Source organism: Chenopodium quinoa, unplaced genomic scaffold (genome assembly GCF_001683475.1).
Source record: "Chenopodium quinoa cultivar QQ74 unplaced genomic scaffold, ASM168347v1, whole genome shotgun sequence".
In the NCBI taxonomy this organism is placed as follows: Eukaryota; Viridiplantae; Streptophyta; class Magnoliopsida; order Caryophyllales; family Amaranthaceae; genus Chenopodium; species Chenopodium quinoa.
Genome location: NW_018743574.1, coordinates 6,556,212 through 6,574,242, shown reverse-complemented (window position 1 = coordinate 6,574,242; position 18,031 = coordinate 6,556,212). Strand labels below are relative to the sequence as shown.

The 18,031-nt window shown below is 30.9% G+C and overlaps 2 protein-coding genes across 2 annotated transcripts; one reads left to right on the top strand and one right to left on the bottom strand.

Moving 5' to 3' along the window:
• The first annotated feature begins 10,525 nt into the window (after positions 1–10,525).
• Positions 10,526–13,403, top strand: LOC110682363. Its single transcript, XM_021858695.1, has 4 exons — positions 10,526–11,571; positions 11,680–11,777; positions 12,968–13,118; positions 13,223–13,403. The coding sequence occupies exons 1-4, from the start codon at positions 11,023–11,025 to the stop codon at positions 13,325–13,327; spliced, it is 903 nt and encodes a 300-aa protein (XP_021714387.1). The 5' UTR covers positions 10,526–11,022; the 3' UTR covers positions 13,328–13,403.
• Positions 13,392–15,924, bottom strand: LOC110682362 (cytochrome P450 81F1-like). Its single transcript, XM_021858694.1, has 2 exons — positions 14,932–15,924; positions 13,392–14,148 (listed from the first exon to the last, which is right to left on the bottom strand). The coding sequence occupies exons 1-2, from the start codon at positions 15,829–15,831 to the stop codon at positions 13,543–13,545; spliced, it is 1,506 nt and encodes a 501-aa protein (XP_021714386.1). The 5' UTR covers positions 15,832–15,924; the 3' UTR covers positions 13,392–13,542.
• Positions 15,925–18,031: the final 2,107 nt, after the last annotated feature.

The window sequence follows — 18,031 nt, the reverse complement described above, 5'->3', positions numbered from 1 at the left end:
TTTCTTGGACTTTGTAGTTTGTATGCAAGTAATACAACTATACATGGTCTTTGTCTGAATTGGCTTTTTGCATAAGAAATGTTGAGTTCATGAAAGCTCTTATACATGCTTTACAAGCTAAAATAGTTAGTTCACCTTTAAGAATGTACCTAATTAATACTAATAATCTGAAAAAAGTAACTTTGAGATTGTTTGCTAGTTCTTTGTGAATTAGTACATTGATAAAGTTGATCTAAACAATGTCGAAAAAAAGAGAACGAAGTACAAAAATTATGCTTTACGAAATAAGCTAAGGAGTAAAAATAGTTCTATATTTATTTATTTCGTTTTGGTCTAGATTTATGAATAAACTCAATCAATTCTATATTTATTTATTTATTTTGTTGTTTTGGTCTTGATTTGTGAAAAAGTCGATCAATTCCAGCATATTGTTTCAAACAAAAATTCGAATATATGAATTGAAATCTAAGAAAATCAAACAAATCAAGACCAAAACGAAAAAGAAAAAAAACAACTAAATAATGAAATACAACTATTGAAAGTTTGAAACCACTAATTTTATCTAAAAAAATTTTTTTTTTTTTTCAAAAATAGCATTGGAACTCCAAGCTCCAACATAATGTACGGGGTATGTTGCAGGACATACTTTGTTAGACTCAACTTCTTTGCATAACAAAAATAGCATCATAATGTTGGTACTTACTCCTGCTAACTGGTATTCTACTCTTTTATGGTGAGAAAAAACATTAATATGTGGTATTTGGCGTGGGAAGGGTGTGATTGTATTAAGCACTATTGCACTCGTAGTTAGTACATACACTGGTCTGCAAAACTCGACTAGTCTATTTATGAATATAATTTAGGATAACCATTCTTTTGAGTACTACTACTACACAAGTACGGATTGGAGTATGGTTTTGGATCTTACTTACGGGCGTGATGTGGCATTAGATGATAATTTATACGGAGTACAACTCTTGTAATACGAAGAATTTATTTTGCCACTAGTTGTGACCTTAATTATTTTCGTTTATGGTACTATGTAACATTGTAACGTATTGATTTCGAATTGCAACTCAAAAACACGCACATTAATTTTTATGTTCCGGTAACTTAAAACATTATGAATATTTCCAGTGGCAGATGCAAGCCACTTGAGTATAAAAAATAGAATTTTCTTAATAAAATTAATATTTCTTGAATAAAATTACTTGTTTTTTTATATCAAATGACCCCATTAAAATTAATTAAAATTAACTAAATGTATTTTGGCCCGTTAAATATTTTTTCTGGATCCGCTACTGAATATTTCATATTCTAAAAGCTCATACTAATTCGAATTTAATGACATCAAAGTTTGGTCAAATCTTAAAATCAAATATGATAAGAAAATTCATATCAAATCTAATAATCTTGTGAACCGAAAATCTTCTCGATTTGCATATTGAACAATTTTAATCGCTTATAGTTTTGGTAGGATCAGTCGTCATTGGGTTCTCTATATTGTACTCCATACAGTTTGTAAAGCTTGGTCCCTATGAATCTAAGTTGAGCTCAAATTTGAGGAAAAAAATATAAAAAAAATAAAAGGTTTTTCTACATTATAACCCTGTAACTTTTCATTTTCTACGATGTGCCCCCCCTTTGTGAGAAATCCACATTGTAATCCCAAAATACATTCAGTGTCTATATGGTAACCTTGCTATTAACAAATTACGTTAGTGGGGCCCACTCACCACTTAATAATAATTTTTTATCAATTTGCATATTGAAAATGGTTTTGTTAAAGGTTGTGGGGGCTATTTTGGTCTTAAATGGACCGAATTGAGCTCAGATTTAGCAAAAAAAATAACATAAATATCTCGTTTTGCGTATTTAAAAATGTCTCGATTTGCATGTTTACGTATTTAATACGCAAAACGAGATATTTATGTTTGGAGAGTGGGTCCCAAAATAGCCCCCAAAACCTTTGACAGAACAATTTTTAACACGCAAATCGATAAAAAAATAATTATTAAGTGGAGAGTGGGTCCCACTAACGGAATTTGTTAACGGCGGAATAACGGTAAGGTTACCGTATAGAAAGTAAATGTATTTTGGGGTTACAATGTAGATTTCTAAAAAATAGGGGGGCACATCGTAGAAAACGAAAAGTTAGAGTATTATAATATAAAAAACCCCAAAATTAAAAATAACAACACCTCGTTTACATGCCAAAAAGGCCTTTATTTGTGTACCAACGTTAATCATGGTTAAATAGGCTTCATGGGTGGGTTAAAGGATATACATTGACAAACAAAAATAACGTTCATTAGTCCAAAATTTTAATTCAGGGGGAGAATCGGATGTTTAATAATTTGACTAAAATCTCATAGCTCAAGAGAAAAATTGGTCACATAAATTATTGTTTAATCTTTAATACCTGAGTCTAGGTGAGGAGGGAGTAAATATTATATTCACTATAACCACTAGACCATCTTTACTTATGTGAAGCTAAATAAATCTGTAATTTAATTAAACCTTATTATTAATGATGTGCAATCTAAAAAAAAAAATATTAGAAAATAGGGCCATAGGGGGACAGGTGTTTGCAGGAGTAGTATTTTTACTCCTTTGCTTATTTCGCAAAGCACGATTTATTTATTCACATCCGATTTAACTATTTTTTAATTTTACGAGTAGTATTTTTACTCCTTACTTCCTTAGCTAGTTAGCTTATTTTGTAAAGCACAATTTTTTATACTCTATTTCCCGACATTGTTTAGACTTTTGATCAACGTTATTACGGAGTAATGTACTAATTTCACAAAGTGCTAGCAAAGTAGTGAACAATCTCAAAGTTACTAATTTCAGATTATCAGTATAAATTAGGTACATTATTCTCAAAGGTGAACTGATTATTTTAGCTTGTAAAGCATGCATAATAGCTTTCATGAACAAACACACGTACTGTAAACTGTAATAAAATTGGTACCTAACTATTTGATCTCCATTAGTAATTGCATCTCAAATTCTCAACCAAGAAATAGCAAATTTATAGCTACAACATTTCTTATGCAAAAAGCCAATTCAGACAAAGACCATGTATAGTTGTATACAAAGTCCAAGAAACTAACCAAAACAAAGGCATTTAGTACTCCTACTGTAGCATGCAAAAGTAAAGCAACTTTTGGTCTTAAAAATCTTCAATATCTGCAGAAGATCAATTATCCTACACTACGGAGTACTACTCTTTCTTTTTTTTTTTTTTTTGAGAGCGAGTACTACTCTTTCTTCTCCAAGCAAAGTTTAGCTTTTATTACACTCCATTATTGAGTCTCGTATATTATCTCATCGGCTTTCTTGTGCAATTTTTTATTTTTTATTTTTTAATTTATTGTGCAATCTTATTTTTGAATCATGGAGAATAATTATTCTCAGAATCCATTCTCTTTTTTTTTTTTTTTAAAGGTTCCATTCTTATGAATAGGGAATTAATCCAAGTTCTATGTACAAACTAGCTCCACAAATTATTATACTAATACGAATTTAATGACATTGAAGTTTGGTCATATCTATAAATAAAATCTGATTAGAAAATTAATACTCCGTATTAAATCTAAGGGTTTTGCTATACATAGACCATAGATCATAGCATAGCCTTTACGTAGAACATAGCCCTAAAGCCTATGCATAAAAAACAACAATTTCAGGGAATCAATGCGCTTTTTTTATTCCAATGGAATCTAATATATTATTAAATTAAAAAATCTGATTCATTTAATGTAGTGTTATTAATAGGATAAATTGTCATAACACTTCATTTAATAATGCATTGAAACTATTTTTTTTTATGAAGAACAATAAAATAACCACTAATAACATGATTTTAAACAGAAATATTAAATATAATAATGATCTTGCTAACGAGCGCCCCGGGGCGTTAGATAAGGATAAATTATATTGGTTGAAATGATATTAAGTTAGGAATTCATGACAAAATCACGCGTCGTTCGGTGCAATTAATGTTAATTTTACTATAATATTTGTATTTTAATTCTCTTATCCAACACCCCGGGGGCGCTCATTAGCTTTTGCCATATAATAAAACTGATTAAAAAAACATTTCTAGCTAATATCCTACCATTGTTTAAAAATAATAAAAAAATTAATATCCTGCCTAACCATCTATTAAAAAGTAGTACATAAAATATACAATTATGTCTAATAGTCCTCCCATGTCCAGTGTCCGAACGATTTTTACAAACAACAAAACCATGTGTTTAGCATACTTGTTATAAAGACGAATGCCTCTTCTTGAGTCTCAAATTCATCATCATTATTTTCCTCTTCAATCAAAGGTTTATTCAAATCAAATCAAGCATTGTAATATATATAATCAAATTATGCAAACAAAGTCATTCAACCAAGCAATAAACATGAAAATAATTTCAACTGCATGTATTATTCCCAGATCAATCACTTTTCATCCCAATTTCATGTAGGTTTCATTGAATTGGGATTATGCAAAAGAAACAAATTAAAACAAATCAATAGTATTATTAAAACTCAAGGTAAAGAGTATCATTCCGCCATGTGTCACTCTTTTTGCTACATGTCATCTTTCTTTAATTGACAAAGCGCCACATAAACGATTACATGTTAATGTGATAATCGCAGCAATATTCCCACGAGCTATTATTTGATTCATTTATTATTTATATACTGAATAAGAACACTCCATAATTGTTTCTTCCTTGATTTTCGCTTAATAATTCAATGGTCTTAATAAATTACCCACAATTTATTTGTAACTTACATTGTCCATAATAACATAATGGAAAAGCTGATTAATTTACCTCATACTAATAGAGTTTGTAACTTAAAAATCTAATGACATTATATCAACTTTTCACCTTCATATGTAGTATTATTATTCTTGGTTCTTTGTAGTTTTAACTTCAATGGCAATATGACATCACCAATTTCAACCTCATCAAATTATTTGATTTTCCCCTCAATTAAATGTTTAGAAAGTTACAACTCTTTCATATAAATAATACATTGTATGTCAAATATGTCATTACAATCACCCCTCTATATTCCAAATTACAATAGAATATGTTAGCTTCTATCATTAAAGAAGAGAGAGATCATTAAAATTTATGAATCTAATTTGCTTAATTCAATTTTTATTACATCAAACATGTAATGACCCGAGGCAACGCCCAGACCAACAACTAGTTCATAACTAAAACTATACAATTATGCAAAAGAAAAAAAAAATGAGTTTTGGCAGAAGTAATACCTTGAGTTAAAGGGAAGCACGAGCAATTGCCGAAAAACCATTGATTGAATGTTATGCGTTATTGTTTTATATACTTCATATAGCTGAATTTATTATGGGAAGATGAATTAAAAGTTGATGGAAAAATGCATCTTTATTGTAATTAATAGTATTGGCGTGAATAGTATTAATTATATAATTGGGTAAAAGTGTTAATCAGTTACGGAGTATATTCTATAGTTTCTAGAAAATGTAAGAGAATAAAATATGTAATTAAGGGCTATATATAGCATTTTCCTAAATCTAATGATCTTGTGACGAACATAAAATCCTCTCGATTTGCATGGCCAAAAATTACTCGGTTATGGTGTGCCAATGTTAATAATGGATTAAATAGGGTTAATAGGTTGGTTAAAGGATATTTAAAAAAAAAAAAAAAAGAGTAAAAAATAATGTTCATAAGTCCTTAATGAGTTAATGGTATATATTGCGAATGATTTGCCCAATTGGTGTTAATAAATAAATTAATTACTAAAATAGTGCTCACTTAAAAATATTTCTCAAAGTAGTGTTCATGTAGGTTCAGAAATTACGAAGCTATGAGTTAATATTGCTTTGTTTAAAAGTCTAAATTAAAAATTAGAGTCTCAAAACTAGTTCTCTTAGGTTTTATTATTTCACTATTGTTATACACTGCACGTTGATGGTAGATGCGATCGGGAAGGAAGCATAGTCAATCTCTGAAATCACTATAATCAGGTATGCTTTCCTTCTTTTCTAATTAAAATTCAATTGAAATTTCTGGGGGTTACATAACAATTAGATTAAACTTTAACGGAACAATGTAAATTGGTAAAATTTAACCTAATTATGAAAAATTATTTGTGAATATCGTCCGATTATACTCATATAAGCTTGGTGAATTAGACTTTGCAATTGTATATGTCAGACATGCACCACTTACAAGTGCTCAGAGTTCTAGGAGATTATTGGGTTAATCAGTATTCAATAGTAATTAGTTTTAAACTAATTGTTTCAATTTTTTTTGGATGAAAATCTTGATGGGTTTTAGAGTTATACTCATTTTAAGATTATTATGATGATGATGATGATGCTATTTTCAAGTATTGTGTTGGATTCTATGTAGTATAATTGAATGAATGTACGAGTGAGTTTTTCTTTAATCAATTTTATTTGTTCATGTGTTAAAACGTACTGTTGAATTTATTTGATGATTGTGCTAGTTTGATTTGATTTATTGAGTTCGGGAAGTAGCTAGTTTGATTTGATTTTTTTTTTATATGTATGCATATAGCAATAGTTTTTTACTCTAATTTGCAGGAAGATGTCATTTGAAAATCCATATACTATGTTGTTCACAAATGACCAATATTTTTTTGATCAAGTTACTAATGCTCATACATTAGAGGATGGTCATAATACTCAATATACATCTCTCACTTGTAATGATGTTGACGTCGAGGAGGGTGATAGAGAAGGTGATGATGCTAATGAGGAATTAAATATGGTGAACAAGGATGACATAGCTGCCGAAAGTGACGAAGATAAGCAGAGTGATGTTGTATATTCTAGTGCTCCAGTCCCTGAGTTTACACAAATTAACGAAATTGACGAACATGAAGTTAATAAGTGGGTGTCATGGGTTTCCATGACTTCTTACAAGTCAGGGGTTGAGTTTTGCATTGGTCAAGAATTTGCAAACAAAGATGCAATGACTGAGGCAGTGACAAGTTACTCTGTAAAAAGAAATCAATGTGTTTAAAGTGAGTGAATCAAGACCAACCACGATAACCTTTATTTGTGGTAGGAAACCTGTGAATTGTTCTTGGAAGTTAAGAGCTACACGCAAGACTTTAGTCTCCGATAAATTTACAATTGTCACATACAAGGGTCCTCATACTTCCACTTGTGTTAGTGACATTCTTCCAAAGGATCACTCTAACTTGAAGTCTAAGTTTATTTCTCATCATATACGCAACATTGTAGAGGTTGATACATCCGTCAAGGTTCGTGTTTTGATTGAGGTGGTGAAAAGCCTATTCAATTACAATATCTCGTACAAAAAAGTTTGGAGTGCAAAACAAATAGCTATAGCTGAAATATTTGGTGATTGGGAGGAGTCATATGAAGTTCTTCCACAATTCATGCAAGCTATGGTGGAGGCAAATCCCGGTACCATTGTCCACTTTGCCAATCGTGAAACCGCGGATCCTAACCTTCATATTTTCCAGAGAGTTTTCTGGGCTTTTGGTCCTTCAATAGAGGGATTTCAGCATTGTCGCCCTCTAATCACCATAGATGGGACTCATTTATATGGAAAATACAAGGGGACTCTCTTAATTGCAATGAGTGTTGATGCTAATAACCAGCTTTTTCCACTTGCTTTTGCCATTGTTGAATGTGAAGATGGAAATACTTGGCCATGGTTTATGGCATGTATAAGGAGATTTGTTACACAATGACCTGACTTGTGTGTTATTTCAGATAGACATGGTGGCATTATGAAAGCAATGAAGGAAGAAAACATCGGATGGAAGGATCCATATGCGTATCATAGATTTTGTATTCGTCACTTGGCCTCAAATGTTCATACCCAATTTAAGAACAAAGAGCTGAAGAAAATATTTGGTTGGACAACTTTCCAACATCAAAAGAAAAAGTTTGACTTGATTGCAAAAAATAGGTGAGATGAATGTAGAAGCTCGTCGATATTTAGGTAATGTTGATGCTAGTATGTGGTCTCTTTGCCATGATGGGGGTTTTAGATATGGGCTAAAATCATCAAACTTAGCTGAGGTCTTCAATAATGTTCTTAAGAGAGCTCGTTTTTTACCTATTACAGCACTAGTCAAATTGACATTCTTTCGAGTGAATACATATTTGGTACAAAGACGTGAATCATCCAAAAAAGGTTTCTTGATGGACATTTGTATAGCGATAAAACAACGAAGGACATAGAAGCAAATGATGCTAAAGCAGTTCATCATAAGGTTGAGATGTATCACCGAGACAATGGCATCTACCAAGTGACAACTGGACGTGGCAATAGAGAACAAAAAAAGAGTTCTTATACCCATACAGTCAACCTTAGTCACAAAACTTGCACATGTAACAAGCTTCATACATACAAAATTCCTTGTTCCCATGTTCTTGCAGTATGTAGGTCATATGGTCATATAGTTTGTCACCAGCTCAATTAGTTGACCCATTTTATTCAAGTGGTGAATATATGGGAACATATAGAGCAACTTTTAATCCTATCCCTGACAAAGACTATTGGACACATTATAAAGGACCAAAAGTTGTTGCCGATGCTAGTCTCAAGCGCAGTCCCGAACGACCTCCTTCCCAAAGATTACGAAATGAGATGGATGAAGGAATCGAGCAAAGGTGACATGTAGTGTTTGTCGACAAAAGGGACACAATAAAAAAACTTGTTCATCAAGGTTAGCTAATTTTTTAAGATAATTTTATTTCTTATATGTAAATATAGTTAGTCAAATGAAATTATTTTTCTTACTAACAATATTACATGTCTACTTTTTAACAGATCAAATGGAGCTTCCAACTCTACTTCTTGGCCAACGTGACTCTTCAAATTTTCATTTGAAGCATGAGCACACATCTGTATCTTGAGGGCTATTGGATCATCATCTCCAAATTCATAAAAAATGGTGCTAAATTGAGTTTTTTTTTATTTAGCTAGTATGACATGTTTTGAGTTATTTTGTAATAAAGTAATACCATCTCCAAATTGATATTGCATTGTAGAACTAGCAGTTGGTTTCAAGAATGGTGATTGAGTGCCCTTTGATAATTTAAATCCGTCTTAATAATGCATTATGTATTATGTTACATATACGTTTTTTTGACAAGGTTATATCCAAATCAAAAATGCTAAAATTTTTAAACATTTATATTACTTCGTATTCATAATCCATACTCTGGTCAAGATACCGTAAGCATTAAAAATAAAGAATTTGATGGTTTAAATATATGTATTTTTGGATTGTGTTAGCCATTAATTTTTAATTCCTAGCTTTGTAATTTCGGAACCTACATGAACACTACTTTAAGAAATATTTTTAAGTGAACATTATTTTAGTAATTTATTTATTTATTAACACCAATTGGGCAAATCATTCATATATTGGATTTTAGTAAAACTTAGGGGTATTATGACTTTATGAGTTACGTGATTCATCGCAAACTCACAATTGGTCAATTAGTTATATAGTGGTCGAGTACTCGAGTGCAAATGTGCAATTAACTAAATAAAGTACCTAGAATGTAGCACAGTGGTCAAGTGCAAATCGCTACTTTTTAATTTTTTTTCCTCTTTAACAAAAAATAAGAGCTATAAATATGACCTTTGCAGTAATACGGAGTAAATAATAATAATAATAATAATAATAATAAATAAATAAATAAATAAATAAATAAACCTTTTTTCGTATTCCACATCTAATACAGCAACATACACAAGCTAGAAGCCTAGAACCTTTCTCTCTATTGTGAATTGTGATTAACCTTACAAGTTACAACAAATCAACAGTCATAAGTTACTTTCAAAGCTTTAAAAGTTTACGGAGTAATTTTCATTATTTTTAGGCGGAGTCCAATTAATAATTTATGTTAAATCTAATTATGTGAACTAAAAATCTTATTATTTGCATGCTGATTAGAAAACTGCTCCATATTGATTTTTGGAATTATTCTACGGAGTAGCTCATAAAAATTCCAGGTTGAGGTAAAAAAAAATGGCAACATATTATCAAAATTACCTCAATTACGTGCTAAAAAGACCTATTTTGAATGTTAGAGTTAATCAAGGGTTAAATAGGCCCAATAAAGAATAAAAGAGAAATAGATGTAACATCCATTAGTCTTTAATGGTAAATGATGACGAAATTTGTAAATAGAAACATTTAGGAACAATTAAATTCCTAAAAAAAGAAAAAAATCTATGATAAAAAAATATTATACGAATGAGATTGCTCAATTTTAATGTCTACGTGAGTTGGGACAAGCGTTTTTAACTATTTATGAGTTACACGATGATCCCATATCGTCACAAACTTAGGGCCTGTTCTCATTGACTGTATACAACTGAACTGAAATGAAATGACTTGAATTGAAATGAATATTTTATAAGAGAAGGAAATTAGGAGCTGAATTAAACTGAACTGAACTGAATTTCAACATATGAGAATAAACCCTTACAATAAGACAAATAACACTTAACAAAGACAACAAAAGGTTAACTTTGTGCAATGTGAAGTTGAAATTGTAGCTTACAGGCTATTTGTATAAATAATTTTTGTTTCATTAAATGTTTGTTAATGAGCTTGTAGCTTAGTAGTGAAGTCCATATGTGCAATAAAGTACTCGTACGTGAAATTGTAATTACTAATTAGTCAACAGTTGTTTTATTTCCTTTAAAAAAAAAAAACCACTTGTTTTATTTTTTCTTCCTATAAATGTAAAGCCTTGCATTTGCACTCTTTACTCTGAAAAAGAAATCCTCTCTTTCTCCTCATTATTTCTTCTTACCTTACCATTCTCTGTCTAATTTTGCTCTGAAAAAAAAACCCTCTTCCTCCTCATTTCTTCGTCACCATAACTTCTGTAAACAAAACCTCTAAAAAAAAAAAAACACCTCTCCTCTTCACCGTAACTCGAAAAAGTTCACTCTAAAATAACCTTTATTTTATTTTGGTGACACAAAGGTTGAAATGTCTGAAAATCCACAAGGTAGTAGTGGTGAATCGAGTGATCAATTAGCACAATTCAGATCTGAGTTACGTAAAGGTTTTGAAGATGATCAAGTAGTTGAATTTTGGGGTGTTGATATTTTTGATGAAAGTTCTATCAAATCTGATTTTGTTTTGAATAAATTTCTAATTTTTTCTGATTCTAATTGTCAATTAGCTGTTCAAAATTTTTTAAAGACCATGGAATGGAGGGTGGAGAAAAATTTAACGGGGAATATGGTAGAGGGTTATTCCGGTATTGTTTTTAGTATTTTTCAAAAATCGAGTTGTTACATCGACTTTGATCAATTACTTAATGAAGCAAAAGCAACTCAACTTTCTATTCAACAAATTTGGTTTTCATGTTTTGAAAGAACTGTCCGTAAAATTTTAATTTCTTCTCAGGATTACCAGCCAAATTTGGTAATTGTAATTGATTTTTCAAAACAAAAGAAAAAAACTTTTAAGAAACAATTGTTGGATGCTATAGACGAAACCAAACTAAATTACCCAAACACTATTTTAGATGAGGTATATTCAAATTTTTTAAAAAATATAACTATAATTTTTTGGAATAAATTGTGTTTGTAGTCTTTGTACTGTTTTTCTAATTTTTTTTTTTGAATTTTTTTTTGTAAGGTTTACATTGGTGGAAGAGGTGATTGGTTAATCACTAACTGGAATGGGAAGGGCAAAAGTTTTACAACTACAAAGAATTCATACAAGCATTTGTTTAGGTATGTGTTTAAATTTAAATGATACGATGTACTAATTGAATTAAGCTAATAAAAGGGCCCTTATCTTCTTGGTTTTTTCACCGTTGAATTATATTTATCAGTTGATCCAATGATTTAGTATAATTTTACTACTCGTATTGTTTATTCAGCTTTTTAAAAATTAGATTAAGTTTGATAAATTTGTTAATTAGCTTGTTGCTTCGTTTTGCATGAAAAAAAAGAGTTACACCACTTCTAATTAGAATTACAAAGAAAAATATCTGTAAAGTGGGAATTTCCTATTACCAAAAAAAAAAAAAAACCTCTATACAAAAATAAAAATAAGTATTCTAATTTCAAAAGAATTTTGCAACCATGTACATCAGAAGCCATAGGCATATGAAATTACCGCGTAAGAAATATTTTTCTATACATTTTCTAGCAATTGCACAAATTTTATCAGATATGATTTTCTATTTCCTATGCCATGTAATCTATGCTCTTCCTTTGTTTTCAAGCACATGATGAGTTGTAATTCACAAATTAATGTAATCTAAGGCCCTATCTTTTTAACTAACGGGACTAAGTTTTTAAAGGTAATTTAATTTATTTTGGCCGGAAAATTGGGTTTAATACCCAAATGGTGAAAAAAAGTCTTAGTACCTAAACGGTGAAAAAAAAAACTAAAAAGAAAGGGCTTGTTTGTATAGTTAACTTAACTTCGAAAAAAAAAAAAAACTTAACTTCCATATTGTTAAAAAAAAATGACGTGGAAATTAGGAATAATTAATTTCTATGTCTAAAACATGATGAGGTAATTTGGAACAATTAATTTCTATGTTAAAAAGATATTCCGTATTCGGTTATTTTTTTATCTAAGTAACATCAAAGCATGCATATAAGTATTTGTTGTAGGTATATGTTTAAAATTTAATTAATACTCTGTATTATTTCGTGTTAAAAATTGATTTTTTAACTTAACTTCAATCTCGTTGAAAAAATGACGAGGAACTTAGGAACAATTAATTTCTATGTTAAAAAATTATGAGGAAATTCAGAATTAATATAACAATTAATTTTTATGTTAAAAAAATGACGAGGAAATTAGGATTAATTAATTTCTATATTAGGAACAATTAATTGATAGCTCATCTAAGTGAAATGCAATGTTGCGCTAGTTTGATAGTAATGTTATACTTTGGTGTTATTAGGGTGCTACATTACCCACAACTTGTTTACAATGAACAAGTGATTGGTGTCCATCAAAGCAATAGGGTGGAAGATCATCATTTTATTCCACATTCGGGAAATGTGGATGTGCCTCATGCCAAGATAAAAACCGTCCAAATTCAATGTACAATGGTAATTATACACCACTTACTTATACAATTATTGTTAAATTTGTAATTTAAATATATTATACATTAATATAATCTAATAAAATTTAAAATAACAATATATTTCAGAAGGTGTTTCGAGTACCGGAAGACGGTGTTATTAATTTAACCGTTGAGAATTCTAGTTTCTCAACGAAGAGATTAGTGTATACTTGTAACTTCATTCAAATTTGATGGATATTTTTTAAATATTTTGGTTGTAATTGCTGCAACTTTGTAGTAAAACGATTTTATTTGCTTTTTTTTTTTTTTTTGAATTATTTTTTTGATTTTATTTAATTAGATCAGATACAAGTATTACATTTTACAAGTTGGCTAAAGTAATCATAGCTTGACAGTATTGATTGTATGAGCTTAGCATGTATAGCCAATTGAATTAAGTAGGGAGATCAAAGGATTTTGCTTAGAATTGTCCGTGCTTTACATACTGCTTCAAGAGGCTGTGCTTTTGGCATATTAAGCCCTGTTCCTTCTGTCATATCTACTTCCTCATCACTAATCCTTTTCCAATAGTAACACTGAATCAGCGATCCTAAGGCCAAACTGATGATTCGATTACCTAATGTTGCCCCAGGGCAACCTCTCCTTCCTGTGCCAAAAGGCAACAACGTATACTGATCAAAATCCATATTCTGAAAACGCTCTGGCTTGAATTCTGTAGGCTCGTCCCACACATTAGGATCCCGATGAATGGCCCATGCATTGACCAATAACATGGTTCCACGCGGTACATCAAACCCGCCTATCTGACATTCCCGGGATGACATATGTGGCAGTAGAAGTGGGACTGCAGGGAACATCCGTAGAGTCTCTAATATGACATTTTGAAGATATGGTAATCTAGGAATATCCAACTCGTTTATCAAATTATCTTGTCCAACTTGACTATCTATTTCAGATTGAACCTTGTCCATAACATTGGGATTGTTAAGCAGTAGTGACATTGTCCACTCCATTGTTGCTGATGTAGTGTCTGTCCCTGCAACAAGCAAAACCTGCACACAAGAAGGGGATATGGATAAAAGCTAGGTTGAGTTTCAGAATCCTATAATTCTTGCTTCTATTAGATATTCTGGATAAACTAGATTAAGCTAAATTTTTTGGTGTTTAGAGAGTCACACAGGGCAGGGGTGAGAATCAATCCCAAGATCGATCTCCTAGAATCGGGAGGAAATCTTTAACAACTTGAGCTATCCCTCACTCTCACTAGATTAAGCTAAATGATAAAGATTTTCTGATTGAATTTAATGTGGTTCTGTTATCGGGAAATTTCTGGAATATACAATGATCCTATGAAGCTAATGAAGAACAAAGATTCACTATTGGAAGACTCATTCTCACTCTGCAGATCAGTTACATTGATCAAAAGGCAGCAGCAACACATGATATAATCTGCCGACAGTATTTGGCTACTACGCTCATAGGAAGTTGCAAGCCACATTAAAAAAAGTTTACTTTCCAATCAATCAGTAGAAAAAATGAACCATCACTATTTGTAGTATATGAACAGAAATTTAGTACTCCATTGTTTGGCATCTCAGTATAATTTCTAACTAACCAAACATAATATCTGAATTACTGACTTTCACACAGTACATGGTCACTAGTCAACATTAGTTTATCTAATGACAGACATGTTTCAAGCTGAATCAGTTAGCTTTAGTAAAATTGCAGTGAATCCTTAACTACGAGGGGCGGAGTCCTAGCCACAATGTAAATGATTTCGGACAGAGGGAGTAAATCGAAATAATTTATAAGAGTGACAGAAAATTACTTACCAATATAAGTCCTTTAATAGTTTCATCAGTGTAGTACTCAGGATCTGATTTCTGCAAAGAAAGCAGACGGCTTATCATAGTTTCTTCATCTTCTGTATTGGATAGCCCCTTTCTCTGCTCATCTATTAGACCTTGTAAGAAATCATCACTCTTTTTCGCCAACCCTTTGATCCTCTTTATATATCCACCATAATCAATCCATCTCATTACCGGTAGAAAATCTGCAGGGTTTGAAGCTGTAGCAACTTCAAGAACATCTCTAATTATATCAGTAAACCGCTTTGCCTCTTCAATATTCTTCACACCTTCACCAAAGTATCTTTTCCCAGCAAGCATTCTCAATAATACATTAAACACCAAATCTCGAAAGATCGATTTCATCTCCACCTTCCCATATCCTACACTCGAACATTTATAAATTTTACTAAGCATTTGCTTGACTTCATCGCTCCTGATCCCAACAGACTCTCTAAGGCAATTCGTCGAAAGTACTCCAAGTAAACAAATCTTCCGAAGGTTACGCCAATGATCACCATAAGGGGCAGTAACCAATGTGTTACCATTATAGGCAAGGTACTTTCCTGCAAGAAGTAAAGGTCGATCGGCCAAGATAATGTCGTTCTTGGAAAAACATTCTTCTACAGCAGATGGTGAAGTGATTATAACAACAAGGCGAACCCCAAATTTAAGAGAAATTATAGGCCCATATTTTTGTGAAATTTTTTGCAAAGATTGGTAAATTGGTTCTTTTAAAAGGTGTAGATGTCCTATAAATGGGAGACTTGGTGGACTTGGAGGAAGATTAATTGATCTTCTATTTTTTTGAAACAAGAGTTTGAAGATTAGTATGGTAAATAATGGTAATATACATACAAATGTGTATAACCATTTGTATTCCATTGATGTTATTTTTGAAGGTATGTAATAATGTCAACGCTATACAACAATACAAATAAAGTGATGAATTTTTGGCCTTTGAAAGTTTCAATGATTTTACCTGCTTTCTCTTCTTATTGGACTGAATTGATATAATACTATCCATTTGCATATATGGTCAAATATATGGAGTAACAATTAACATTAACAAACTAACAAAGGCTAAACAATAATAGAAAAGAGGTTGGGTGTTGCTTGGCAGTGGGACACACACTACCTTAGCTTAATGTTAGTTGTTGGCTGATGCAGCGCTATATGGTCCGCATAACAGTTATCGTAAACTTGCCGCCGCATGATCTACACGTGACTCGTGTAGATATAGTTTCTCCATTGTATTAGAATTATCCCATTTGATTATTCTTTATAAGAGCCATTTGGATTATATGGATCAATTTCAGTGAAATAAAAGGAGTAAAATTTAATATTGTATAATAATTATGGTGTCTAGATCAAATAAGTCTTGTCTGACCAAGGTTTTTTTATGTCTGTATGAGCTTATGAGTTATGAGACGATTTGTGAAATATATTTCTGATTGGAATGGATAGAACTAATAAAAAAATAAACAAATTTAGTAAAAATAAGTTTAGCCTTGGTATTCTCATAAATTCATAATCTCATCTAGTACATGTGAAAGATCAACCAAATCACAATAAGCCAAATGAATGAGAATTATGTAGATAAAAACAGATTCATTCAAAAAGGTTAATGAGATTTTGCAGGCTTATATATCTAGGAGAGGAAGTAAAAGAATTGAAATCAAAAGTTGTGTAGCTTAAAATAGAGACACTTAATAATGGAGACACAAACATAGGTAAGATTTGGAATTTGCAGGAGCAGAAGTATAAAGTATAATCTCAGGGTCAATTTAATTATGTTTGACCAATCATAGATTTGTGAACTTTGGTTGGTCGTATAGACGACAACTAGTAGATTATTAGGTGGTATTGAACTATTGATGAATGATGAACTTACCAATTATGACCGAGTTTCATCTAGTGCTGGGCTACTTTCTTTTCTTTGGGCTGGACTAATTGACGCTTTTTTTTTTGCTTTAGATTTTGTTTTTTTGTCCACAGTGGCCTTGGCCAAATTAACAACTAAACATGGATTGATGCACTTCTTTAAATTTGTTAATTTGAACGTGTATACAATTATACTATTTACATACTAAGGGTCTGTTTTGATTTACCGAAAACAATTAAAGTGAACTGAAGTGATTAAAGCATAAACTGAACTGAATTAGCAAAAGAAAAGTACTGAATTGAAATTAAGCTGAACAGAAGATGCACTACGTATATTCATTTGACGATTTTTTTTCCTATTTCATTAATTGTTAATAGAAGTGCAAATAGTTAAATAGGGTTGGCAGGAGAGAGATATAAAATAATTTTTATCAACAACAAAAATAAAAAAACAAGTATAACTTGTATGATTACACGAAGATGCCTTGAGGAACCATCACAGACTTATGCAACTACACTCCTTCAATCTCTCTCTCTCTCTCTCTTTTTTTTCTTTTTCAATCACAATTATATTCCAAGTATAGAATATTATTTTTGGACCAAATAATAAAGTATGTTTGAGATATGATTTTAGATTAATGTATCAACAATTGAAGAAAGTAAAAAGACCCAACTTACTCATTTAAAATTCTTAATCTTGATCTTGTTATGTACGATATTTCTAATAACTATTTCGTATTGATATATCAAAAGAACTATTCTAGAACTATTATTTGGAAAATAATATAAAATAATACAAGTACGTAATAATTAGTGCACATAACCAATTATGTTTGTATGACATTTCTAATAAAACATTAATTAAAAAAGTTGTAAGTACTCTATTATCGATATAGATTAGATTTTGTATTTTTTTATGAGCTTTTCAAAAGCTCAATTAAAGTACATATTAGTATATTACATACAAAGTATTATAAAGTGATTGTGATATTGGTTTAAATGGTCTAACAACCACATTAAAGTAGGATAAAACCCCACGAAAGTAGAAAGATGCATATAATAAAAAAACAATCAAATCTTAATGCATGCATAATGGCCGAACGCTTTAATTAAGCCACGAAACCTTAGAAAAAGGGTCTAGCCAAAAAGTTTAATACGTGAAGAAGAAAAATTGCATGTTTTGTACGGAAAAGGAAAAAAG